Source organism: Octodon degus, unplaced genomic scaffold, assembly GCF_000260255.1.
Source record: "Octodon degus isolate 3935 unplaced genomic scaffold, OctDeg1.0 scaffold00026, whole genome shotgun sequence".
In the NCBI taxonomy this organism is placed as follows: Eukaryota; Metazoa; Chordata; class Mammalia; order Rodentia; family Octodontidae; genus Octodon; species Octodon degus.
This window is the reverse complement of record NW_004524602.1, coordinates 8,222,443-8,248,400: the sequence shown is the minus strand read 5'-3', so window position 1 is coordinate 8,248,400 and position 25,958 is coordinate 8,222,443. Positions and strand designations below refer to the sequence as shown.

Here is a 25,958-nt window from a genome sequence, read left to right as displayed (position 1 = left end):
CCAGAGACTTGGGGTTCCAGCAGGGCCACATTCACTGCACAGCATGCGAGGCCGTGACAGAGGGGACCAGTGGCCCTTTGGGCTTTGGGAAAGACGAGAGGTGATGTGGGACAGTACTGTCACCAAATGCAGCTCTGGGGTCAGCTGTGGGGCAGGAAGCACTTTCTAGATGTGTTTTCCTGTGTCAGTCACAGAGCTATTGCCAGGCCTCAGCTCCCCACTCTTAAAATGGAGGCCCCCACACCAAGTACCTCCTGCACCATTAGCACAGGGCCTGTTCATTTCAGGGATCCAGTACACGCAGCAGGAGCTGACCTGCTGGAGCGGAGGCCTGGGGTGGTGGGATGGCGGGCACCAGCCTTGGAGCAGGAGCTGTTGGGGTATGCAGATCAACGCTGGGACTGGTAGGAGGGGAGGGCAGATGGTGGGGGGGCCTCACCTTCTGGACCAGGCTGGCGAACTGCAGGTTGGGGGACTGAGAGATGTTGAGCACGGCGCTGTATGCGTTCTCACCCCTGTTCTCCAGTGTCGCCTCTACCGCCACCCGCCGTCGCGTGCTCTCTACGATGAAAACCGTGGTGTCAAAGGACAGCGTGTAGGCCGAGCAGTCCTGTGCGGGCTTCCTCAGCGCTCTCTGGCAGTACTCCCTGTGGGCGAGACCAGGAGCCTTCAGGTGGTGGACAGGAGGGAGCTGAGCCTTGGGCCAGGTGCCTGGCTGGCTCTGCCATGGGCACTGCCTCGGGAGAAGGGAGTGGGTGCCAGGCGCTCTGGATGCCAGGCCATGCACCCTGAAGGCCCTGGGCTCCCCGTCACAGAGCTCTGAGTCACTCCAGTGCTCCACTAACCATGTCTCCCTTTGGCCATGGCTGCTGGAAGCTCAGAACTGCAGGTATGGACTATCATTTTTTGTTTGTTTATAAGGTTTGGATGTGCTTTTTTTTGTTTTCTGACACAGGGTCTTGTTATGTGGTTGAAACAGTCCTGTACCAGCCTCCCAGGAGCTGGGGTTACAGGCGTGTGCTACCACCCCTGGCTCCTCAGTCTCTTTCTGTTGGGATTGGCAGGTTCAGATGTCCAGCTGGGCCCTGGGAGCTGCCTCCTGGGGGCTGGAGGGTGAGCGTTGGCCCACCCCACCTGTGCTGGGGCTCGGATTCCTTTTAGGAACATAGATGCAAGAGCTGGGGGCAGAATCAAGGTCATTTTAACATACCAGGGAGCCAGGGCCACCCAGGAGCTGCGGGCTGGGCCAGGCCAGAGCCTAGCTCCCTTTTAAGGTCTGATCCACACTGCTTGCTTATAAGATGTATGGGAACCACCCAGGCCCCAAGAGCCCTGAGTCGCCAGCAGGGAAGGGGACACTCACATGGCGGTGGGTAGGTCACCCCGGGCATCCAGCACCAGGTCAGGGACGCAGTGTTCGTCCTCATTACAGCCATTCCAGAAGGGCACCTGGGTCAGGGACAGCCAGTGAGGCTGGCAGGAGGGGACCTACAGCCACCAGCCCCTGCCCCTGCCCATGCTGACCGTCCTGCTGCCCCCAAAGACCATGCTGCCATCTCTCCTGTGTGTGCTAAACTCAGCTCCTTCCTGCCCTCCTGGGAGCACAAGATCCCTGCTCTGTCCACAGCACAGTTCTGTACTGACCACCTGCTGCACGGGGTGAGGTGTCTGGGAGTGGGACAGAGTGTGAGGAAGACATAGCTGCTGCCCTGCGTGCACGGGCAAGGCTGCCGTGCAAACAGACGTGTTGTGAGATGCGCAGAGAACAAAAAGCTGTAGAAGTAGGAGGAGTGGAAGAAGCGGCGAGGAGGGAGACCTGTGGGCCTGCAGGGGCCAGAGAAGCTCTGAGGAGGTGACGCGGGCTAGGTTCTGAAGGGAAAGCCAGGGGGTCAGGAGTGGGTGCTCCAGGAGGAAGGACAGGCCCCGAACTCAAGAGCTCAGCGGCGGGCTTCTGGAGGGTGAGGCCATCAGGGGCGCTCCACCCACATCGGTGGGTTAATCTAAATTCTCAGCTGGATGTGCTGGAGGTGGCCTTTGGGGATAGTCTAGAAGGGAGAACTCTTGTCCCCACTTCTCCCTTCTCTCTGCATCGTGGCTGCCACGCAGTGAGCAGCTGTCCTCCCCCAGGCCCTTCCCACCTGCTGTTCCATGCTGGAGCTGTCCAACCATGGACTGAACCCACAGGAACTATAAGCCCAATAAACCTCCCTTCCTCTAAATTGGGTGTTAGGAAAGTAGCTAAGGACCTTGGGATAGGAGGTGGAAAGGCGCTGGCACTCTGGGGCTGGGTCTTGGAGAGGAGGTTGGGTGGGGCGGGGGGCGTGCGCCAGGGGTGTGGGCTCTGCCCAGGCCATACCGAGACTCTGAGAGTTGTGGGCCAGCCCTCGTCGAGCACGGGACCGTACTCGGGATCCTCCAGGGAATACTCGACCGAGAAGGCTATCGGCTTCACGTAGTCAGCAGTGTCCTGGGACGAGGCAGTGGGGCAGGGGAGAGGGCCTCACTGTCAGTGTCAGGGCCACCACAGCAGAACTTGAGCGTCCTACACGGGGAGGGGGGACAGTGCCTAGGAGACAGCGGTCCCCAGCCCTGCAGGTGATGAAGCACGCATGTGCAAGCCTCTGGCTTCTACTTGGTAGGGAGCCAAGGTGCCAGCCACGTGGGGAGGATTGTGACACATGCCCCAGGCTGACACTAACGGGTGAGTGGATGGCTCTGGCCACCCCACTCTTCTGACCTATGATGACTGACCTGGGTCAGGGGGGACCCTTGACTGGTCCCTGCTTTGGTCTCTGATGCTGGAGCTGTGCTCTGAGAACCTGGTGACCCTCTTCCCCTTCTCCAGTACTACAGGTTGGACCTATTGCCTTTGCAATAAACTATACTCCCAGCCCCTTCAATTTCTTTTTTCTTTTGGGACAAATATTTTTTTTAGGGGGTGGGTGGGGTCTCACTAAATGGCTAAATTGCCCAGGCTGGGCATGAGTTTTCAATCCTCCTGTCTCAGCCTCCATAGGGCTGGGATTACAGGCATGTGGCACCATGCCCAGAGGATGCAAACTTCTCATCCTCTGCCACACACACAAAATGGGCACCAGGCCACCACCCTGCTCCTGATTTGAGGGATCTCTCTCTGCCAGGCTGGCTGCGCTATACCTCCTCCCAGCTCGTCCATGCCCTGGTGCCCCTTAACTGGTCCCCATGTTCAGCTGGGGCCTGCAGCCCTCTCTTCTCAGCCATGGCCAGCTAGAGGCCCAGCCCATCTCCCTGCTGGGTGGGACTCAGCCCCTGCTAGGGATCCCATAGGTGTCTGTGAGGAGCAGGTAGGGTGGACATGAGACTGGAAGTGCTGCCCTCTGGCTGTCCCAGGTTCCCTGCCGGCTGGCTGGAGCTGCACCCACTGGGCTCCCTTCCACAGCAGGTACAGGGCTGCACCCACTGGGGACAGCTGGCTCACCAGGACATGGAAGCTGATCCGCTGGCAGTGCTCCTGGTCCGTGGAGAGCAGTGCGGCCCTGTTGGTAAAGGCATCACTCCCTTCATCCAGGTGTGCCCGTGGCATATAGCGCCTCTCGTCCATGGTGGCATTGTACCTGATGCCTGTGGAAGGGGAGGAAGAGAGGGAGGGTCAGGGCTGCCAGCCTTCCCTGTGTCCCTCCAGGACCTGCTGCTCTTCAATGGCAGCCTCTGGAGGTCCACCTTCTCTAGGAAGTGCCTGGGGAGGGTGGGGAACAGCTGTGTCCCTTCACTAGGGAGGTCCAGGAGGACATCTTCCAGGCAGGAAGCCAGGCACTGATGGGGAAAGTTCTGGGGATGGGTACAGTGGCTTGGTTATAGGGGTTCAGGCTGGAGTCTCCTCCCCTTCTGGGAAAATCTCTTGCTGGTTCTAGAAAAGGCTCAGTCTCTCTTCCTGTCTCCTGCCACTGCTCAGGGTGCCCCAGCCCTGTCTCTTTTTCCTTTCACAGGTGGAACTTGGGAGAGCATGGCAGGCCTACAGGGACACCTTTACTCTCCTTGTCCCAACCCCTTTCTCCCACATCTGTGCCTGCTCCTTGCGGGAGATGCCACCTGTGAGCCTGCGTCTTCTGCAGGGCAGCTGGGTCTGGGCCTGCAGCTGCCACTTCCAGGATGGCCTGCCAAGCTGGTGCAAACCCTGGCTTTTGGGTAGGATGGGCACAGGGGGCACTGCCTTTTGTGAAGCTGCCCACCAGGCCTGCCTCCCACTCATCCCTTCTGCACCCCAGTCTGCTCCTTGCCTTGAGCCCTGTGTTCCATCTGTACCCAGACTACTTCCTCCTCTGACCTCTCTGCTCACAGCCACCCTCATCCTGTCACAAATCCCTTTGGTCCTCTGGTGTGAGGGCTCCACAGGGTGCTTCTAGTATATGACAGAGCGGCTCAAGTGACTGCTGGGCTTGGAACCCGTGCTGAGGAGATCCTAGTGCAGAACAGCACAATGTGGAAAAGGGAGACTGGAGCGGGACTGGGGTCCTGGCTTACCAACAGTCTCTGCCTGGAAATGGGGAGCCAGGAAGACGGGTATGAAGCAGAGGAAGGCCGCTAGGCAGGTGGCGTCCCGGCCACTGCGCTTGCAGTCCTTGTGGAAGATGTTGATCCTGGGTGGCTCAAAGTGGAGGCTGGCATTGATCTGGACCACAGGCCTGGCCCTGGGGGGTGGGGCGGGGCAGTGGCTCAGGCTGGGAATAAAGCAGGTGGGGAGGGCTCGCCCCAGAGCAGCACCCATCTCTGTCCCTGAGCTGCACACCACACTGGTGTCCCTCTGCCCCTTCTCTCTCTGTCTCCAGCCCTGGAAGCATATCAGACTCATGCGGAGCCTAGAAACCCCTCCAACAAGCTGTCCCTGGCCCAGTCTTCATCAAAAGAGGCACAGGGTCTCCCCATCATCTTCCCAAATGCCCTGGCTCTCCACCTTGTCACCAGGTAGGTGACACAGTGGCTAGGTCTTGAGAGCTGGAGCATGACTGAGTCCTTCCTGTGACATGGAGGTGCATGGGTCTTTTTCACAGGGCCTCATTTCCTGTGAAGGGTTTCTGCGCCACCTCTGTCCCCTAGCCCAGCTATGGATGCCCGTTTTGTGCTTTGGGCTGTTTCCCAGGGGGATCTATATGGTCCCATTTCCTGACTGCATCATCATATATTTGAGGACAGGAGCACACTCCGCCCCTACTTAAAATTTTAAATTTATTATTTTATTTTACTTTTTACTTTTCAGTGTGAAGGCCCTAGGGATTGCACTCAGGGCCTTCACACTGAGTTACAATTGCCGCCCTTTTTTACTTTGTACTTTGAGACAGGGTCTCACTAAGCTGCCCAGGTTGGGCTTGAACTTGCCGTCCTCCTGCCTCAGCCTACAGAGTGCAGGGCTTATAGGTGTGTACTACCAGGCCTGGCTCATCCTCTGGACCTTGTGCTTTTCAGGCAGGTGCTTAAGCCACTGAGCTATCTCCCCGACCCCTATCAACCCTTCTTGATTTACCTTGTGAAGCTACATAACTCTGTTAAAAGTTGAATGAAAATTGGACACAGACGCTTCACTGATCTGTGATGGCCTATCCCATCATCACAGAAAGCAGGTGGACATTGGACAGCTATGGGGACCTGATGAGTCCTGCCCTGCCCTCACCACCATCTCGGGAGCTTTGGTGAGCTTCAGCCTGCCCCCATCATCCTTGGAGCCCTCCTGAGCTTCAGCTTGCCCCCCTTCACCATGGTGGAAGCCATGCTGAACCCCACATAGCAGGAGCTCTGGTGAGCCGACCCCGATCCCCCACTGTCGTGGGAGCCTTGCTGACCCATACCCCACCCCTTTCCACCACTGCTGAGTGCAGGTGAACAGTGGGAGCTTCAGAAATGTCAAAACAAAGGAGCAAAAGGCAATCTCAGACCTCCAGCCCACCCAGAACAAGCCCAGGAGACAAGGACATAGAAGAATCTAGAAGTCACACACCCGAAATTTCTGAAAGGATAATAACTGAAGTAAAGAAACAACTGCATCAGGCTATACCAGAAGTGAGATGAGAAATAATCTCTCAGGTAAAGAAAGAAATGACAACAATTATGAAAGAATAGCTCAGTATATCTGAAGAAGGCATAGATAAGAAACAGAGACTAGGAAAATGATGGAAACATTGAACAAACAGTACAAGAAAGAATCAGAATGCATGAAACATTCAAACAGATACTAAAGAAATTCAGAATTCCATTGAAAGCTGGCAAAACCATTTGAATGAAACTGAATTCAATAAGAATTTCAAACCTGGAAGACAACATCGCAGCAGCTAGTGAATGTGAAAGGAAATATCTCTTAAAAATAACAAAGAACCAGGAAATAACAATTAAGCAGCTACAAGACGATACAAAGAAAAACAATATAAGACTAAGAGGGGTCAATGAGACAGCAGGACTCAGCACAAATGACATAAAAAGTCTACTTGCAGAAGTAGTAGCAGAAAATTTCCCAAGCATGGAGAAAGAATCTGACATACAGTAGGTGAGGTGTATAGAACTCTAGTTATCCATAATCAAAATAAATCTACAACTAGACACATAACAAAGAAGAGCCCAGAAAATGAACAAAACATACAATATTAATAGCAGTTAGAGAAAAGAATCCCAGATAACTACTGTCAGAATCACACAGATAACCACCAAATCAAGAAGTGCCTGGAGTGAAGTATTTCAGGTCCTGACAGAAAACAACTTCCGTCTGAGTTCGACCCCTGGTTCCGCCAAAAAAAAAAGAAAAAAAAAAAGGAAAACAACTACCAACTCAGACTGACCTACCCTGCAAAATTATCTATATCAAATTTGGTGGAGAACTATGATACTTCCATGACAAAAAACAACTGAAGAAATTCATGCCCACCAAACCAACCCTACAAAGAGTACTGATGTATTCTAGAAAGAGACAGAAATGACCACAGCTTTAAGAACAACAACAGTTGGGAGGCTGAAAAACAGGAAGGATCACCACAAGTCTGATCTGTGTAGTGAGACCCTATAGACCCTGTACTAAATACATTTAAAAAAAGAACAACAAAAGAAAGGAATCACCAAGCAGAACAAGCAATTAAACATGGGAAAAGTGGGGAACCCACAGCAGGATAATAACATGACAAGGTAAGACAATACATACCAGTTGTAACCATCAATGTAAATGGGCTCAATTCACCAATCAAAAGAAGCAGACTGGCAGAGTGGATCAAGAAACAAAATCCAACAATATGCTATGTGCAACACATTTAACTCAGAAGGAAATGCATAGACTGAAAGTCAGAGAACGGGGACTGGCCAGATAGCTCAGCAGACTAAAGCACCTTAGGCAGCAGACTAAAGCTTAGGCAGAGTGCAGCAGCTGAGGTTCGATCTCTGGCATGCCGTGCTGGCCCTGCTCCTGGAGCACACTGAGAGGGTGATTGAGACTGGGTGTGGTGGTGTGTGCCTGTAATCCCAGCACTTGGGTGGCTGAAAACAGGAGAATCACTACGAGTCTGATCTACATAGTGAGGCCCTGTAGACTTTGTAGAACCTGTACCAAATAGATTAAAAAAAAAAAAAAAAGTCAAAGGAGGTGAAACAATACTCTATGTGACAGGAACCCAGAAAAAAGCAGGGTTAGCTATTCTGGTTGCTAATAACATCCATTTCAAATCAAGAATGATTAAAAGGGACAAAGAAGGTCATTACATACTTGTTAGGGGAAAACTGGGAGAGGAACAGATAGCAGTCATAAATATATATGCATCGAACTGCATAAGACAAATTTTAACAGACATGAAAAATGAAATGAACAATAACAATTGTAATGGGGGACTTCAATGCTCCATTGTCTCCAAGAGAGATCAACTAGGCAAAAATTCAACAAACTGAACTGAACTGAACTTGTGAAGAAACGGACTTGATAGATCTTTACAGAGTGTTCTACCCAACAATGTCAGGATACACATTCTTCTCAGCTGCACCTGGGATGTTTCCCAGAGCAGACCATATATTAGCACATAGAGTATGCCTAAGTAAATGCAAAGGAATTAAAATCATGTCATGCATATTTATCTGATCACAGTGCAATTTACCTGGAAATTATTATTATTATTATTATTATTATTATTATTATTTGCAGAACCAGGGATTGAACTCAGATCCTTGCGTTTGCCAGTCAAGCACTTATCCTACTGAGCCATCTCTCCAGCCCAAACTGGAAATTATTGACAAAGAAACAGCAAAGGCTCCATAAACATATGGATATTAAATATCACCCTCCTGAACAATCAATGGGTCACAGATGAAATTAAAGAAAGACATTAATATTTAAAATCAAATGAAAATGAAAATACAACCTACTGGAACCTGTGGGATGCAATGAAAGCTGTCTTAAGAGGGAAATTTATAGTGGTAAGTTCTCACATCAGGAAAACAGAATGGGCCCAAATAAACAATCTTACACTGCACCTCAAGCTCCTAGAAAAAGAAGAGCAAGTCAAGCCCAAAGCTCAAAGAAGGCAGGAAATTACAAAGATCAGAGCAGAAATTAATGCAATGGAGACAAAATAGTACAAAGAATTAATGAATCAAAGAGTTGGTTCTTTGAAAGAATAAAATTGATAACCCCTATCTGACCTTGTCAATAAAAGGAAAGAAAAAATTTAAATTCATCCAATAAGGAATGAAAAGGGCACAATCACTACAGACCCTATTGAAATTCAGATCAATAATACCTACTTCAAAAATCTTTACTCTCAGAGGATGGAAAACACAGCTGAAATGGACAGATTCCTAGATACATATAATTTCCAAAACTGAATCAAGAAGATACTAAAATTCTGAATAACCCAATGTCAGGGAATGAAATTGAAAATGTAATAAAAAACCTACCAACAAAGAAAAGCCCAGGTCCTGATGCATTCACAACTGAATTCTACAAAAAAATTTAAAGAAGATTTAATGTCAACTCTTTTCAAATTCTTCAGTGAAATTGAAAGGGAAGAAATACTCCCAAAGTCATTCCTGGAGGCAAGTATTACTCTGATAACAAAACCAGAGGAAGACCCAAACAAAAAGAGAGGACTACAGGCCAATCTCCTTAATGAAAACATAGATGCAAAAATCCTCAATGAAATACTATCAAACAGAATGCAAAAAATCATCAAGAAGATTGTAGTACATCACAACCAAGTGGGGTTCATCCCAGGAATGCAGATGGTTCAATATACATAAATGTATAAATGTAATATACCTTACCAACAGAGCCAAGACAAAAATCACACAATCATCTCAATAGATGCAGAAAAAGCTTTTGATAAAGTCCAATACTCATTCCTGATAAAAACCCTACAGAAAATCATAATAAATGGTCTTTACCTCAACCCGATGAAAGCCATCTATGACAAACCAACAGTCAACATCATACTAAATGGACAAAAACTGAAAGCCTTCATGCTAATTATTGATTGATTGATTGATTTTTGTGGTACCAGAGGAAAGCCTTCATGTTAAAATTAGAAACAAGACAAGCATGCCCACCATCACCACTTCTATTCAATATAGTTATGGAAACATTGGCCAGAGAAATTAGATAAGAGAGAGAAATAAAATAAATAATGATGGGAAAGAAGTGAAATTATCATTATTTGCAGATGACACGATACTCTCCATAGAACACTCCAAAAACTCTACCAAGAGACTTGTAGACTCATTTATTTATTTATTTTGTGGAACCAGGGATTGAACTCAGGCCCTTGTACTTGCCAGGAAAGTGTTTATTCTACTGAGCCATCTCCCTGGCCCTGAGACGTGTAGATTTAATAACCAAATTCAATAGCATAGGGGCTGGTGAGATGGCTCAGTGGTCTAAAGCACCTACTTAGAACAAGCTTAGCAAAGCACAGGGACCGCGGTTCAATCCCCCAGCACCACATGCCAGCCAGCCCCGCCCCCTGGTGGGCTGAGTTGGCCACACACACACACACACATAAATAAAATTTTTTTTTAAAAAATAGCATAGCATACAAAGTCAATACTCAAAAGTCAATAGCATTTCTGTACACAAACAACAAACCAAGAGAGAAAATAGGGAAACCACACCTTTCACAATAACATTAAAAAAAAAAAACAAAACCCTTAGGAATCAATCTCAAAAAGGAAGTAAAAGATTTATACAGTGGAAATTATAGTACTCTGAGAAAAGAGATGGAAGATTTTTAGAAAAAGGAGATATTCCTTGTTCCTGGATAGCAAGAAACATTGTGCAAATGGCCATACTGCCAAAATTGTTATATAGATTCAATGCAATCCCAATTAAAATATCATTAGTATACCTCACAGAGCTAGCAGAAACATTCCTAAAATTCAACTAGAACCAGAATATCAAAAGCAGTCCTGGGCAACAAAGGAAAGGCAGGAGGCATCACAATCCCTGACTTGAAATTATACTATAAAGCTACCATGATAACATTAGTGTGGTACTGGCATAAAAACAGACCTGAGGATCAATGGAGCAGATTAGAAGGTACAAACACAACTACAAAAACTCTCAGCTGCCTTATCTTTGACAAAGGGGCCAAACATGTTGACTGGAAGAAAGATAGCCTCTTTACTGGTACTGGAAAAACTGGCTTTCCACATGCTGAAAGCTACAATTAGGCCCATATCTATCACCACGCACTAGACTGCAGTCAAACTGGATCAAATACTTAAAGATTAAAGCAAACACTAAATCTTATGGTAGAAAAAGTAGGTAGAAATCTTAATGACATAGGTGTAGGTAAAGAGTTCATGAACAACAACCAAACTGCATGGAAAGTACTTCAAAGAATCAACAACGGGGACCTTATGATTTTGAAAACTTTTTGCACATTAAAAGAAATCATGGGGGCTGGGGAGATAGCTTGGCCATCTAAGCTCCTACCTGGCAAGCACAAGGACCTGGTTTTATCCCCGGTACTGCATGCCGTGCTGGCCTCCCCGGAACCCCAGGTGTGCTGTGCTAGCCACTGAAATCAGGTGTGGTGGTGCATGTCTGTAATCCCAGCACTGGGGAGGCCGAGACAGGAGGATCATTTTAAGTCCAAGCTGCATAGTGAGACTCTGTACCAAAGAAAGAAAGAAAGAAACAAAGGAAAAGAAAAGAAAAAAGATAAGACAAGAAAAGAAAAAGCGAGCGAGCCAACAGAGCAAAAAGAAAACCCACAAACTGGGAAAAATTATAGCTATCCCTCAGGCAAAGGACTTCTATCTAGAACATATAAGGAGTTTTAAAAAATCAGGCCTCCCCAAATTCAAAGACCCAATCAAAATTGGTCATCTGAGATGACTATACATTTCTCATATGAAGAAATACAAATGCTGAATAAATATATTGAAAAAAGTTCAACATCATTGATAACTTGAGAAATGAAAATTAAAACGACACTGAGATTCCATCTCACCCCAGAAAGAATGGCTGTCATCAAGAAGTCAACCAATAACAATGCTGGAGAGGCTGTGGGGAAAAGAAAGCCTTCTCCACTGCTGGTCAGAATGTGCACTGGCACCACCACTGTGGAAATCAGTGTGGAGATTTCTCAAAAAGAAGGTTGGAAGTCCCATTCACCCAGCTATTTCCCTCTTGGGTATCTTTCCAAATGAACTGAAAACATACTACGGTGATATACGTACACCATATTTATAAAATTTGTCATAGCTAAATCTTGGAAACAACCCAAATGCCTATCAACTGAGGAATGGAGATGTGTGTTTTTTAATCACAATGGAGTATTACTCAGATATCTATCTATCTATCTATCTATCTATCTATCTATCTATCCATCTATCTATCTATCTACCTACCTAAATTTGAGGCTTCTATAAGGTGAATAGATGCAACTAGAGACCATACTTATTAAGTGAAATAAAAAATACCTGCATGTGCAAACATCATATTGTCTCACTAATGCAAGAACCTGAAAAAGTAAATAAAATCTGAAAGGTATGACAGATACCGTGAAAGGGGAAAGAATTCATTTAAAGGGAAGGAAAAACGGATAAGGAGAAGGATGGGAGGAGGGAGGGGGAGGAAAGAGGTATGTTCATGTATGTATGCAGGATGGCTTGGGTAATTGTACTGCCGATTTCTGCTGGTCTACAGAGGGGAGAAGTTGATGCTTAATTTTTTTCTGTTCTTGTCCTTTTTAATTTCTTTTTCTTTTTTTTTTTTTTTTTTTCTCTCTCTTTCTTTGTTTTTTTTTGTTTTTGCAGTACTGGGGACCAAACACGGGACCCTGTGCTTTCTAGGCAGGCTCTTTTTCCTTTTTAGTTTCTTATAACTTTTTTCTTTTCTTTTTAACCAATTTTGCATGCTTATATCTGGTAATATCAACAAGTAATTTGAAGACAACATTATGCAATATAGCAACCATTGTCAAATTCCTATTGTTTTGTTTGGTGAAGTTCTATATACTAATGCTTTTCTTTATTTTTTCTTTTTAATGTATTTGGTACAGGGCCTCACTATACAGCTCAGACTGGTAGTGATCCTCCTGTTTTCAGCCTCCCCAGAGCTGGGATCAAGGTGTGCACCACCACACCCTGACTCGGTTGCCAGCTCAGTGTGCCTGGGGGCGAGGCCAGTGTGGCATGTGGTACCTGGGATCAAATTTCTTTACTACTATGAATTCTCTTTAGATAATAAAATTTATATGAAAACTATCATTACACTTACAGAAAATTAAATGTAGGCATTAAGTTTGGAGGAAAATGTCAAATACCAGTGGTGAAGATGATGGAGTGTTGAACAGGTTTTTCCTTATTTTACAAATTTTCTCTATGGTAGTGTATTTGTCATGAAATACACTTCATCGCCATATGGAAATGACTAAAATAAACTTGTTTTCTCTCAAAAAGTAGTCAATGTGTGGCAAAATACACGGCCTTGTAGAAATCACTGCAATGGAGCCCCGAGGGGCTTTGGAGGACAGAACTCCCTGAGTCACACAAACAGTATCCCACACTGGGGGACAGAAAAGTTCCTCCCACTTGAGAAAAAGATGTCCAGTGTACCCCCTGAAGTGTCTGAAAAGCCGAGGGGAAGAAATACCCCTAAGCTGAGCATGGTGGTGCATACCCATAACCACAACACTTGGGAAGCTGAGGCAGGAGGATCTCTGAGTTTGAGGCTAGCCTGAACTACTCAGTGAGACTCAAAAAGCACGCATTCACACGCACACACATGCACACACAATGCCCCGGAAACCAGAGCTTTTAGACAAAGGCCACGGGCTTCCACACACTATGTTGGGCTAAAATCCCAGGAGTCATTTGGAAGAGGAACCTGGACGTCACGATAACTCACGGGGATGCCCTGCGGTCACAGTGGGGTTTGTCTGGCTGACCGCGGTTAGAGATGAGGGATGGAAATGCTGAAACAAGTCCTTCACACCCTTGCCCCATGGTGGCCCTGAGGCCACCGAGTCCAGACCCAAGGGACCCACCACAGAATCACAGCGCTGCCCAGGGCGCCCACGGCCAGGTCCACCAGCCCGTCCTCGTTGAGGTCCAGCTGCCCGTGGATGCTGCAGCCGAAGTACTGGAGGCCAGGAGCCAGCTCGGAAGCGGCGATTCTCTGCAGGGGAGGGAGGGGGGGTGCGTGAGCCGGGGGTGGGGGCTGCCTGGGCAGGGAGGACAGAGACAGCGGGAAGCCGTTAGGACCCCCACCCGGCTGGCCTGGCCTTCACGGCACCTTGAAAGCCATTCTTTTGTTAAAATTTTATAGCAAATTAATGAGTCTTAAATGAGTTGCCAGCACTCTGGAGGCCGAAGTGGGAGGATGAGGCGTTGGGCCCAGCCTGGGATTCATACCGACACAGCTGCATGCGAAGGCTCTGGGTTGAATCTCAGTATTGCTCTCCCCTGCCCCCACTCAAGAAAAGAGAAAAAACAAAAAACAAAAACAAAAACAACCCTCCATAAAGTGTTCATACATCACGTTACTGGCAGGTCACCCATCTGCACCTCAAAGCTTAGGATACTTATTAAAGTATCTTATTAATAAAATATGTGACCAAATAATGATCCTGCGAGGGACAGAACCTGAGAGGCTTGCTTTTTGAGGTTGCCAGGTGCATTTCATCAAGGAAATACACAGACGCCAGGCTGGCTGGTGGGGTGAGATTCAGGGCCTGCGTGTGGCCTTGTGGTTGACACGGGAGGGCAAGGGCGGCCAGGAGTCCCGGGGGCACAGGAAGACGCCACACGCCCGCGTCACAGCTTCCGCTCAGGCGGGCGGAGCTGGCACGGCTGGGCTCCCGCGCGCGGTCCTTTGCTGCCTCCTCTCGGAGCCGCACCTGCGCGGGCGTCTTCAGGATGCCGCCCCGGAAGCCACGGAAGATGTAGATGACGCCCTGGTGGGCGTCCTCCAGCGGGGCGCCCACCACCGCGTCGTTGTAGGAGTCCTGGTTGAGGTCCCGCACAGCGGCGATGGATGCGCCGAACCGGGAGTTCTGGTAACTGCGGGAGTCCTTCAGGGTCCCGTTGTAGGCGAAGCGGCTCTGCAAGACCACGCACGGCCGGAAAGAAGGCGCTCAGGCGGCCCGGCCAGGGCTCGGGTCCCGATCCCCCGTCTGCTGCCGCGGTACCCCCAGAATCCGGGGACAGAGGAGTGCCTGTGCCCTCCAGCCCGGCTCTTGCAGGAGGCGCTGGCCTCGCTGGGAACCAGGCTCCGCGTGGCCACCGACGCCAGCACGGGGGCCAGGGCCCCCGACGCCCCCCGGCTGGCAGTACCTGTCTCAGGTTGTACACGTACACCTTGCCCCGCTCGCGGCCCTCGCTGAAGTACATGGGCGCCCCCACCAGCAGGACGTCGGTCACCCCGTCACCATCGACGTCCACGGAGGTGATCTCGCTCCCGAAGTACGAGCCTATCTGTGGCACAAGGCAGGACAGGGCAGGGCTGGACGGCCCTCTCCTCGGGCTGCGGAGGGAGCCCCGCCCAGGCTGGACTTAGGATTCGGGGGCCCGTGGGTCCCCCTCTCTTCTCTGCCTAACCCTTATTCCCATCCTTGCAGCAGGAAGTGGTATATATTACAGCGACAAAAGAGGAAAATACCAGCAAAGTATAAAGAAGAAAATGAAAGCTGCCCCTCGCGCTGGTGCGCGGCCGCTGCTACCGCGAGTGTTCCGGACATTTTCTCACCTTTCTCCTGAGCTAAGTCGCCTGTTCATGCATGTGTCTGCTTGGAATTTTATAATCTGGACTGTGAGGTATGGAGTTTTAAACAGAACAGTGTATCATCAGCCCTTTCTCCCTGACCTGGTTTTTCCTCTAGCAGGGCCCCTGGTGACTCCAGGGGGCTCCGAGCTAGGCGCAAGCTCTGCTGTGCCAGTCATGCGCCTGCCACCGGGCAGTTAGCTGGGTTTTAGGCTTTTACTGTCACAGGTCTTCCTGATTTGTGACTTGGGTGGTGAATGACAGCTCCTCCCTGGCTGTGGACACCACTGTGTCCTCTCTGCATAGGGGTGCAGGGCTCCCCGCCCCATCACAACCCTGAAGGTCCCTGGCTCCATCTCTGCCGCCTGTCACACCTGCAGCAAATCCCATCTGGTTACTGTCACCACCCCATCCGCTCCCCAACTGCTCCCCTGGGAGTGGCATCCTTCATAGGGATGCTGGCACTCCACGGGTTGGTCCCTGGCCCTCCCCAGGGCCCTCGGCTGTGTCCCTGCTGTACGCTTGCATTTGGGATAAGATCCCAGAGTCCTGTCCCCACCCTGGCCTCTGTCAAACCCTGAGGCCAGTCCTGTGGTCCAGCGCTGCCTTCGCCGCACGCCCAGGCCCTGTCTAGCACAGCTTCATGAGGTGCACCGTCTCCCCTGTCCCTCACAGGCAGTGCCTGCCACCTCTCAGCTCTCAGAAGTTCGCTTCCCCTGTGCTGCCCCCAGCTTCCCCCCAATCTACAGCGGGTGCCCCTCCTTGGTGCACCCGCTCCCTGCAGTTGTCTCAGTTTCTTTTTCTGTGTGCTGGGGATCAAATCTGGGGCCTCACACACTAGGCAAGTGCTCTGGCTCTGAGCTGTCCCCAAGTCAGGCTGTCTCATTTCCAAGAGGAGGATCCTAAGGCCTGAGAATTCCAGTTACTGTCCCAAGCCAGAGGCCGATCCCCATCAGGCCTCCACATCCTTCCTTCCTATCTTCTCCTGCACAGAGTGGGGTGTTTTCAGGGGAAAGCTATGCTCAAGTGTTAGAAACTTTGATCTGCGGAGGAGGATCAAAATACAGATGGAAAAAGTAGCTAATGGGCCCTGGTGAGGGGAGGAGAGATGGTCCCCATGGGATCAGTAAGGGGCAGACGGATCAAGGAGCAGAGAAGAGACAGTGGCCTGAATCTGTGGCCTTGCTGATGTGGGCCTCAGTGATCAGAATCCATTTTAGCATTTAGCTGCCTTTAGCACTGGGGTTTCTGATTCAGATGTTGGGGGTGAAATAGGGCAGGAAAAATGCCAGATTCATCGGCAAATGCCCTGCAGCTCTCACACTCCGGCCTTGTTCTCCAGGGAGCCCACCTGGGACAGTCAGGGGGGCAGGGTGGCAGTGGTGGCTGGAACCTCAGGGGTGGAAAAGGAGCTGCAGGACAGTGGCAGCACAGTGAGCAGGACTTAGGCACCCAGGGTGGAGCAGGTCCTCATGGGGGCTGTGGCAGCTCAGAGCAGGAGGGCTGGGAGCAGTGGGGAGGTAGGACCCTGAGCCAGCTCAACTCCGGCCCAGGGTGCTGGGGACACGGCCAGTCAGGAGGAGCCAGGCCTGGATTGGGGACACTGGGGTCAGGGGGTGGCAAAGCACCAGAGAGCCCTTCCCAGGCCTGGATGCTTCACTGTCTCCAGCCATGAACCTGACCTGCGGCTTAGAAAGGCCACGTAGCTCCCCAGGACCAAAGATCTATTGGCCACTGCAGCGATTCCCAGACCTTTCCTCTGTCGCACGGGGCACTGAACCCAAGACCTTTGCCCTGAGCTGCATCCCAGCCCTTTATTTTATTTTATTTTTTAAATTTTGAGACAGAGTTTTGCTAAGTCACTAAGTTGTCCAGGCTGGACTTGAACTTTCGAAGCTCTTGCCTCAGCCTCCTGGAGCACAAGATTACAGGTGTGAGCCACCAGGCTGGGCTTCTGACCCTTTCCTTAGCATAGCTTTCCCATATATATTCATGACTGCCCAACAGAAGACTCTTTGCAACACAATCTGGCTGTAAACCGTACCCAGGCAGGGCAGTGGCATTGGGAATGTGTCCACTCCACACTGACACCACTCCCTGGAAAGGGAAGGAGCTGGCACTCTCTGGGTGGACATAACTCCTGGCAGCAGGAAGGTAGCTGGCAGAGTGTGACCGCCCCGGGGCACCTTGGGGCCCCAGAAGCCCAAGCTGTGTGACTATAACCAGATGTTGCCCACAGAAAGGGCCAGTGAGAGCCGACAGCGGTAGTAGGGGTGCGGCCAGTGCCCCAGAGGCAAGAGGACCAGGACCCACAGATGAGACTCCTGCTCCCCAGTTCTCCAGGATTAGAGTATTTCAGTGCAGTAATGAATGCTATCCCAAGACCCCTCCAACAGCACCATGGATGGGTGGATGCTCCACATGGGGGCGAAGCCTGGAGCCTGGAGCCTGGAGCCTGGACCTGTCCTTCCCAGAGGAGAGGAACCTGGGTGCCCCTTACCTGCTCACCCCGCAGAGCCTGGTGGATGAAGAGGCTCCGGTTGTTGTGCATGGTAAATAGGATGACTTTGCCCGTGTGGTTGAACCGGGGGGCTCCAGCCACGTACACTCGCCCCTGCCTGGAGGACATGACCGATGTCACTGTGTACCCTGCCATGGGAGGAAAGAGGCTGGTCTCCATGCCATGTCTTTGGCCCACCCTGCCAGGGCCCAGGGAGTGGGGAAGGCTGCCTCTCCCTCCAGGCACTGCTGTAGAGGAGGGTGGCTTTCTGCTGGCCTTGCACCTGTCCTGGGGACCCCGCCATGGGTGCCGTGTCCCTCCAAGGGCTGGGAGCTTTGAGGACACCATGGAGACACACAGTACAGGGAACCACATATCCCTCGTTCTACCTGTGTATGAGGAGTCTTTTATGTGCCAGGCGTGGTGCTGGCGGGAGAGACGACTTGGGCCACCAGTGCCCAAGCCTGCGCTGTCCTTCAAGGCCAGCACATACGCAGCTCTTCACCTCATCCTGTACCCCACAGGCCTCACCCAGGTATGCGCCGTGGTTCTTGAGCTCCTCAGGGAACTCCTTCAGGTAGGACTCGCGCAGAGGGATCACTTTGCCACCGCTCGTTTCCTTCAGCACAGCCCCATTCCAGTCATAGGCGCCCACAGCACCCAGCAGAATCCCATCCTGGTACCGGGAGGGGACAAGTCAGATCTGCCCTTCCGAGAGTCACCGCTGGGGGGCGCCATGGAACAAGCTCATTCCTATTGTGATCGGCCCTTCCCCAGCCCATCCTTAGCACTAACAGTCCACCACTAGGTCCCCAGGTGGGCAGGATTTAGAAAAAGAGGTCATTCTAGGACAGGAGTGGTGAGACTATGCCATGTGTGACCCAGCTGATTGTTATCACTGAAAGCTCTAAAAGGTATGCCATTGTTGCTTTCGGATAAAGTCCCAGGCCAAGACCAAACCTGCACTCCTGCTTGGATTTCAAAACCCTTCAGGATGGGGCTGGGGAAATGGCTCAGTGGAATAAGCGCTTCCCTGGCAAGCACAAGGGCCTGAGTTCAATCCCCGGTTCCACAAAATACAAACAAACAAAACCTTCAGGATGTCACCCCTTTTTTGTGACCACCTTCAGATTTCCTCTTGGTGTCTGAGTTGCCTTCCTGCATGAACCCTGCTCCTGATCCCCACACCTGTACACATGTCCCCAAATGCCACACTGTACCCTATAAATATGGGTCAATTAAAAAGACAAAGCCCACACTCCTTCATTTCTTCAGCATAAGTTCACCAAGCAGCTGTACTTTGCCAGGTACTGGCTTGGCACTGGGACACCGTACCACCCTCAGAGCTCAAAAGTACTAAGCAAGTGGAGCAAACACGCAGCTGCACATTGTGGCAGACGCAGTCACAGGGAGCCACAGTGAGGGGCATTCAGACTGCGCGAGGGCTCAGGAAGCGGTTGAGAGGAAGTGATGCCACCCCAGACAGCGAGTGTAGTGGAGCCTCAGGGGAGTGAAAAGGCCAGGAGCGGCGTGTGCAAAGGCCCTGCAGCTGCAAGAGGCCAAAGCTTTTGCTTTCGAGGAGCTAAAAGTTGCTGGGTGGGGCTGGATCTTGGAGTGAGGGGTCAGAGTGGCCGGAGAGGAGGCTAGACCCGTAGGCAGGGCCATATCTGAGACAGCCAGTACCTGAAGGACTGGACCTTGTTTTCCAGGGTTTGGAAGGCCTCATTCCACCTTCCAGGAAGAGGGCATTTCCTGAGGTCTAGGTCCCTTTGCCCCTGCCCCGTCCCCCTACCACCCCAGGATAAAACTCCACAAGGTAGTGGGGTGTGAAAAGACCCAAGAGGGTGAGTTAGTAGCGACACCAGGGTCCCAGGGAGGGTGGTGCCAGCAGGTGTCATCTTCCTGGGTTGCCTGGTCATCTAGGAGTGGGGCAGCAAGTAGGCAGTCCTGTGTTGAGCTTTTAAAGCACCACAGGTGATGTCACTTCACCCTGCTGGTTCTTGGGCAGAGCTGATTTTTCAAAGGGTTCAGAAATGCCAGCTTGAGCTGGGGAGATAGCTCAGTGGTCTAAGCACCTGCCCCAGCAAGTGCAAGGATCTGAGTTCTATCCCCGGATGCCCTGCTGGTTACCAAAACCAGGCATGCATGCCTGTAATCCCAGCACTGAGGAGGCTGAGACAGGAGGATCATTACCAGTCAAAGCTGTATAGCAACGCCCTGTACCAAATAGATAAATAAATTTTAAGAAAAAGAAAAAAAGAAAGGCCAGCTCCCCAGTACAGGCCTGAGAAAGCAGCTGCCGAGGTTCAGAGAGGATAGGGGACACTGGCCAGAGAAGGGTGTGCCCGGGACCTGTGACACACTGCACAATGAGTCTGCAAGGCTGCAAGCCCACCAAGAGGAGACCTGTCACAGGCATGACACAGCACGCAGGATGCCCCACTGTGTGATTCCCAGCTGGCCATGTGCCTGGCTTCCCCCACCCAGCTCTTCCACATTTTCTCCAAACACAAAGTGCCTGGTGTCCCCTGGCCAGGAAGAGATTGTGACAAACTGAGGTTCCCTCTGGTGGCCTTCCTGTCCCCCTCCTCCAGCACCCTGTGCTTGCTGTGTGGCTTTGCCTGTCCCACTCTTAGAAAAGGCCTCCCAGCTCTGGGGACAAAAGGGTAGGATAGATGAGGGAAAGGAGTGGAACCGGATGCAGCCCCCACGCAGGACTTCAAGGAATTTGGTGGCATTTTTCTCTTCCGCACAACTCAACTTCCTGATCAAAGTCCCAGCTCAGCATGTGATCTGCTCTGTGCCCTTGGGCAAGTCCTGTGCCCTCTCTGACCACATCGCCTACGTCTGTGCCAGGCCAGATCCCGAGCCAAGCAGCGTGGTCCTGGCAGTGGCTTCCATCTGGGCTGGTTTTGGCCCAGTGACCTGTGCCAGTGCCCAGAAGCACTGCCCGGGCCCAGGGTGAGACACCCCAGGGTTGGGGTAGAGAGGGGACTCGGGGCCGGATGCTCCTGGGTTCCAGCCTTGGCTCTGAAGCTTTTCTTTTTCTTTTTTGCGGTACCAGGGATTAAACTCAGGACCTTGTGCTTGCCAGGTAGGCGCTTATGCCGCTGAGCTAGCTCCCCGGCCCCTGAAGCTTTTCCTTTACATGGGTTCCTTTCTCTCTCTGTCTTTCCACTCCAGCTTCCTCAGTTATAGCACTTGTTTTAGGATAAGAAGTAGCATTTCAAACTCGCAGCACAGTGCTTCGTAGCTGGTCCTGGTCCCCTCCTCGATCTGGGGGAGACTGAGGGCCCAGGAAAAGAAGAATCGGACCACAGCATCCAGGCCACTGCAAGGCAGGGGTGCGATGCGCTGATGGGGGTGAGGACAGGCTAACTGGGGGGGGGTCTCTGGCGGGGGACCAACTGAGGGAGCGGTGGGTGCACAGCAGGGCTAGGGAAAGATTTCAACCAAACCCTACTTGATTTATTGGTTAGTCCCGAAATGAACTTTCAGCTCCAAATCTCATGAAAATATCCCTTATTTCTGCAGATATTTCTCAGATATCTTCATAAAGTCTGTAATTAGAGGTTAAATGGTTTGCCAGAGCCCACACAGCTGGGCCACAATGGGCTTAGTAGAATACAGACACCAGTAGCTCTGCCTTCCACTGATCTCAGATTCTACCAAGCTTGGCTGTGGAGCCTGGTGGAGGTGGGGCTGGCGGTCCTTACACCGGCAGGTGGCTTGAACTTGGAATCCTCCTGCCTCAGCCTCCTGAGTAGCTGCGATTATAGCTGTGCGTCACTGAGCTCAGCTAGGTCTTCTTCTTCATCTTCTTTTTTTTTTAATTGAATCAGATGTGTGAAACTAGTTCAAATGCAGAACTCAGGAAAAAATCACAGTGCTGAGGCTCCAACCTTTGACAGCCTTCACTGTCCATCCCCAGCAGGGCCAGCAAGGTGGGGGTTGGGAGGGTGGCTGGGAACATGGGAGGCCTTGACATTGGCCTCCTCCAAACCTGCATGGGGTGGTCCTGCTGAGCATTACATGCCGGAAGAGGCCACACCCTTACATTACAGAGAAAGAAAAGGATCTCTCTTTCCAGGTTGGTGAGCGCCCAAGGTTACTGTAGGCAAGATCCACCCTTATAAAAGGGTGTATTCCTTCTGTACACCTCTTTTGGGGCAGGAGGGGTGATGGCAATGGCTGCTGCGGAGCCCCTCCATGGCTGGGGGGCACTGTGTACTTGGAATCCTCTTCCTTCCTTCACATCCAGCTTCGAGGCCCTGGAGTGACAGGCTCCTCTGTCCACTTCCCTTTTGGAGGGAGAGCTCCTTTCTGCAAGCTTTCTGGTAGAGGCATAAAGCCTCTGCTTGGTTACCCAGCTGGACAGGGAGCTCACCACCTCTGCAGGCAGCTAGGAGAGTCCAGCTGCCCCCACTCCTAGTGACTTTTGCATTCACGAAACCATTGGCTTAAAAATCTGTTCCAAAGCTTGACCAGGGCTCCACAGTTACCCTTCCGGCTGGTAGGTTTTGGAGAATGCACTCTTTGTTTTGAATGAAGACTTGAGTCTGTGACTGCTTGTGGCTCTAAGTTTTCTCACCAACCTGTGGCCTGTGGCCGTGGGTGCTATAGTGGCCAGGTGATGTCGTGGGGTCTCCTCTCTATTCTGGCTCTGGTCTTTTTTTCTGCTTTTAACCCCTGCAGGCTCACAGGTTGGCTCTTGCTGGAAAGGAGGTGCCGAGAAGCGGGCCTCTTCTCTGCCCCTCGGGAACCTCCCATGTAGGCATCTCTCTCCGGGTGCAAACACACTTTCCTGATGTCACCCAGCAGGCCCCGGAAGCTTGCGGCTCTGGCACATTGCAGGTAGCAGCTGCTGCAGGCCATCAGTGCCCACATCTGGAGCAGGGAACCCGAGTCTCTCCTGGAGCAGGGACTCACTCTGCCTCAGGGCCTCTGAGGGGCTCCTGGGGACAAGATGGCTGTTGTGATGGCTGTGACCTCTGTGCCCTAGAACAGCAGCCCCACGGCTGGCCACGGTGCCAGGCAGCTTGGCACCACGGCGCTGCTCCTTTGCTTTCAGGTTAGCTTCGATCGCGCTCTTGCAGCTGAGGTCTGCCGACGTGGACCCTTGATAGTGACCCACAGCTCCTTGTGATGTTTCAGCTGCACTTGACCAGTGCAGGTTGTTACACTGCATGCCTCCTTGCATTTTCTAACCAACTAGGATGCCAGCGTTGTGCGCAGGGCTTGTCCTGCCAGAGCACCTGATGTGCTGTCTCACCTCGCGCAAATGGAAGCTCTTGCACCCTGGTGCCCAGCTCCCCACCCTGGGACTATATGCTCCAAGGGCCCGGGGCACTGACACTGCTGTCCTGTACTCAGCACGGAGCGGGCCCTACAAAGCCTGGCAGGTCCGGTCACCTCAAGCTGGGTAACTGTCACCTCCCACAGACCTCACAGGGTTCCTATGAGCAGGAAATAGGTGCAGGGATTGCCAGGAAAGGCATACAGGCTGCGCACAGGCACCGGGCCCCTCCTGTGCTGGGCAACTGCATTTGCATCGCCAGGGATGGAAGAGTGCGGCTAGCGCTCCTGCCCAGCTGGCTGCTGCACAGCATGCAAGCGCCTCGCTTCAGTCTGGATTCTGACGCAGACCCTCGAGCTCCCCGCTGTCTCAGGGAGCAGCTTCTTGGTGTAAAAGGCAGATAGGGGCTCATATTTTTTCTCACTAATCTTCCTCCAGTGGTCACTTAACTTCCCTGTGATTTCGTTTCCTCATCTGTACACTTTGCGCAAGGCTTCCTGCCCTATGGGATAAGGACATCTCGGTGGGATATGGACCAGTAAGGGGAGGCGCTGAGCCCCAGGGCCCCAGGCATCAGGACAGACACAAATCGGGGCTCCTCGTCTGGGGCCGGACCACCCAGAAACCCTGTGATCCAATGCTGCGCGTGCACAGAGGGGGTCCACGCAGCCACCGACCAGAGCTGGAGCCCGGGGTCACCCTCCCAGAGCGGATGCGGGGCCAAGCCTGGGCCATGTTGGGTACAGTGCAGGCAGAGGTGTGTGTAGTCGACCCCCGTGCCTGCAGACCTGGCTTTTGCACCTGGCTCAGTAGACTGAAGAGGACCCTGGGCTGGAGGGGAACGTGCCCGTCAATGCCCCTCTAGGCGGGAGCATGGGTTTCTCGGTCTCTTCCAAATAAGGTTGGGGCAGATGATATAAATAAGCTGCAGATCTTGACTTTCCTCCTCCTGCTACAGGGGATTCTGGGAGGTAGAGTCCCCAGGAAAGAATGAAGGAGAGGGGGACGGAGTCCTGCCAGGAGGGATGACCCTTCCAGCCAACGGTGCTGGGAAGGGCTCGAGGGCACAGTGGAGAGGCAGAGGAAGGGCTGCGCGGGATCCCTTACCTCCACCACATGTGAGGAGAAGCCCGTCTGCGACATCTCCAGCCCAAAGGAGGTTTCATTCTTGTTGGTGCCTAAAACAGGGACACAGGGGCATTGTGGCGTTAGCCCAGTGCCTCGCTGCCTAGCGCCACGCAGCACTCGGTGCGTACTTCCGCTTCCTGGGGGGAGGTCTCGGGGAAAGTTGAGGTTTGAGGGGGCTCTGAGGCGGAGTCCTGCAGGCCATCCGCGTGCCCTGCCCTCGTCACCAGGCGTGGTCTGAGGAGTCGGTCACTTCTGAGAGGCCGGGGACGAGTCGGGCTTCAGGGAACAGGCTCATGAATGACCACTGAAGTAGGGGAACTCAAGAAAATGCACAGAATAGTGGACTTTCTTGGCGAGAGAGGAAAATTGAACTTCGTCCATTCCTCTTATGTACCTTCTCTGGTTTCAGCTGCCTGCAGAGAGCTCTGAACACCAGACACCCCTTAGGAGGGAGACCCATCACCCCACAGTTCCCTAGAGGGAACCCCACGAGGGCCTACACCCCTCTCCACAGCAGGGCTCACTGGAAGGATGCGCTGGTCACCCCAGGTGGCTCTTTAGGGAGAAAGGTGCTGACTTGGATGTTTTAGCTCTGATGTGGGTGTCAAAGCCACGCCGTATCTCCTGGGACGCTGTATCTTTTCATAGCCCCCCTCCCCGATGCCCCGAGCCTGGGTTGGAAGCAGCTGGGGCAGCAAGGCATGGGGCACGTGGGATCTGTGCACGTCCCAGCGAGGCAATGGGAAGGCGCCAAGGCGCACCAGCACACAGGGGCCAAGTGATACAGGGACCTAGCCCCAGGGAGGCTCAAACTAGGGCTGCCAGAGAGAATACAAGGTACCGAGTGGAATCTGAATTTCAAATCAACAGTGTATTATATTTTAGTATAAGTTTTGTCACAAGCATTTTTTGTTTGTTTGGTTTTTTAAGATAGTCTTGCTAAGCAGTTAGACTGGACTTGAACTCACTTTTTTAGCCCTGGCTGGCTTCAATCTTATAGCTATCCTCCTGCCTCAGCCTCCTGCTTGCTGGGATCATAGGAATGCACCACCATCCCCTGCTTCACAAGCACTGTATTTTATATTTGCCAAAGCTGGCAGCCCTGGTTCAGATCCCACCACTTGCCAGGTGTGGGGGCCCCACCTCCCAAAGAGAATGCAAAGCCTGTCAGGACCACCACCTCGTGGGGCTGCTCATAAAGCCCATGGCTTCACCTCCAGGGGAAGCAACCCCTAGTTGCTGGTATTTTCACTAAGCGGGAGTCTTGGCCAGGACTTCCACGTGCGGGTCTGGGTCTCCTGCATGGCATCTGTCTTCTGTAAGTCCAGGCACAGAGCCCCTATTCACCCGCAGGGTTCACCTTCCAGGCTGAAGATCCTTTCCCCCAGGGCATCAACGATGTCCTTCAGGGCGGCCTCATCAGTGACATTGAAGAAGTGCTTGTCATCAGGGTCACTGGCGATGTATTTGATTTCGTTTAGGAACGTTTCTGGATTGATGCCTCTGCGGTTATAGTAGCCCAGGACCTGCCAGGGAACAGGGGCAGGGACAGCAAAGCAGGGCATGCATGACGCAGCCCTCCTCCCTACCCTACACCCCGTGGCTCCTGACCCAGCACCAGGAGCAGCCCCGAGGTGCCCCTCTGTGGCCTGCGGCAGGTCTCTTGCAGGGGTACCACAAGGCCCCTGGGCTTCTGGGAACTGTGAGGCTTGGGGGTGTTTTCTAGCTTCTGGGGTTTCTAGAACTTCCTGACAAAGGCAGGAAAACCCAAGCCCAAGCTTTCAAGGCTGGGCCTGATCAGCGCTAAAGCAGGGTTTAACCTTGAGTACAGAAGA

The 25,958-nt window shown here is 51.9% G+C and overlaps 1 protein-coding gene across 1 annotated transcript in view; it reads right to left on the bottom strand.

Annotated features, from left to right (window-relative positions):
• The window catches only part of Itga11 (integrin subunit alpha 11), a 104,113-nt gene that overhangs the window by 10,584 nt on the left and 67,571 nt on the right, over positions 1 to 25,958 (bottom strand). Inside the window, exons 9-20 of the mRNA XM_023712636.1 lie at positions 25,484 to 25,649; positions 24,103 to 24,173; positions 18,231 to 18,375; positions 17,700 to 17,848; positions 14,773 to 14,913; positions 14,337 to 14,540; positions 13,485 to 13,615; positions 4,501 to 4,667; positions 3,458 to 3,600; positions 2,357 to 2,467; positions 1,364 to 1,449; positions 440 to 647 (exon numbers count right to left, since the gene is read on the bottom strand). Of these exons, the coding sequence (XP_023568404.1) occupies positions 440 to 647; positions 1,364 to 1,449; positions 2,357 to 2,467; positions 3,458 to 3,600; positions 4,501 to 4,667; positions 13,485 to 13,615; positions 14,337 to 14,540; positions 14,773 to 14,913; positions 17,700 to 17,848; positions 18,231 to 18,375; positions 24,103 to 24,173; positions 25,484 to 25,649 (1,722 nt within the window). The remainder of the gene's footprint in view (positions 1 to 439; positions 648 to 1,363; positions 1,450 to 2,356; positions 2,468 to 3,457; positions 3,601 to 4,500; positions 4,668 to 13,484; positions 13,616 to 14,336; positions 14,541 to 14,772; positions 14,914 to 17,699; positions 17,849 to 18,230; positions 18,376 to 24,102; positions 24,174 to 25,483; positions 25,650 to 25,958) is intronic.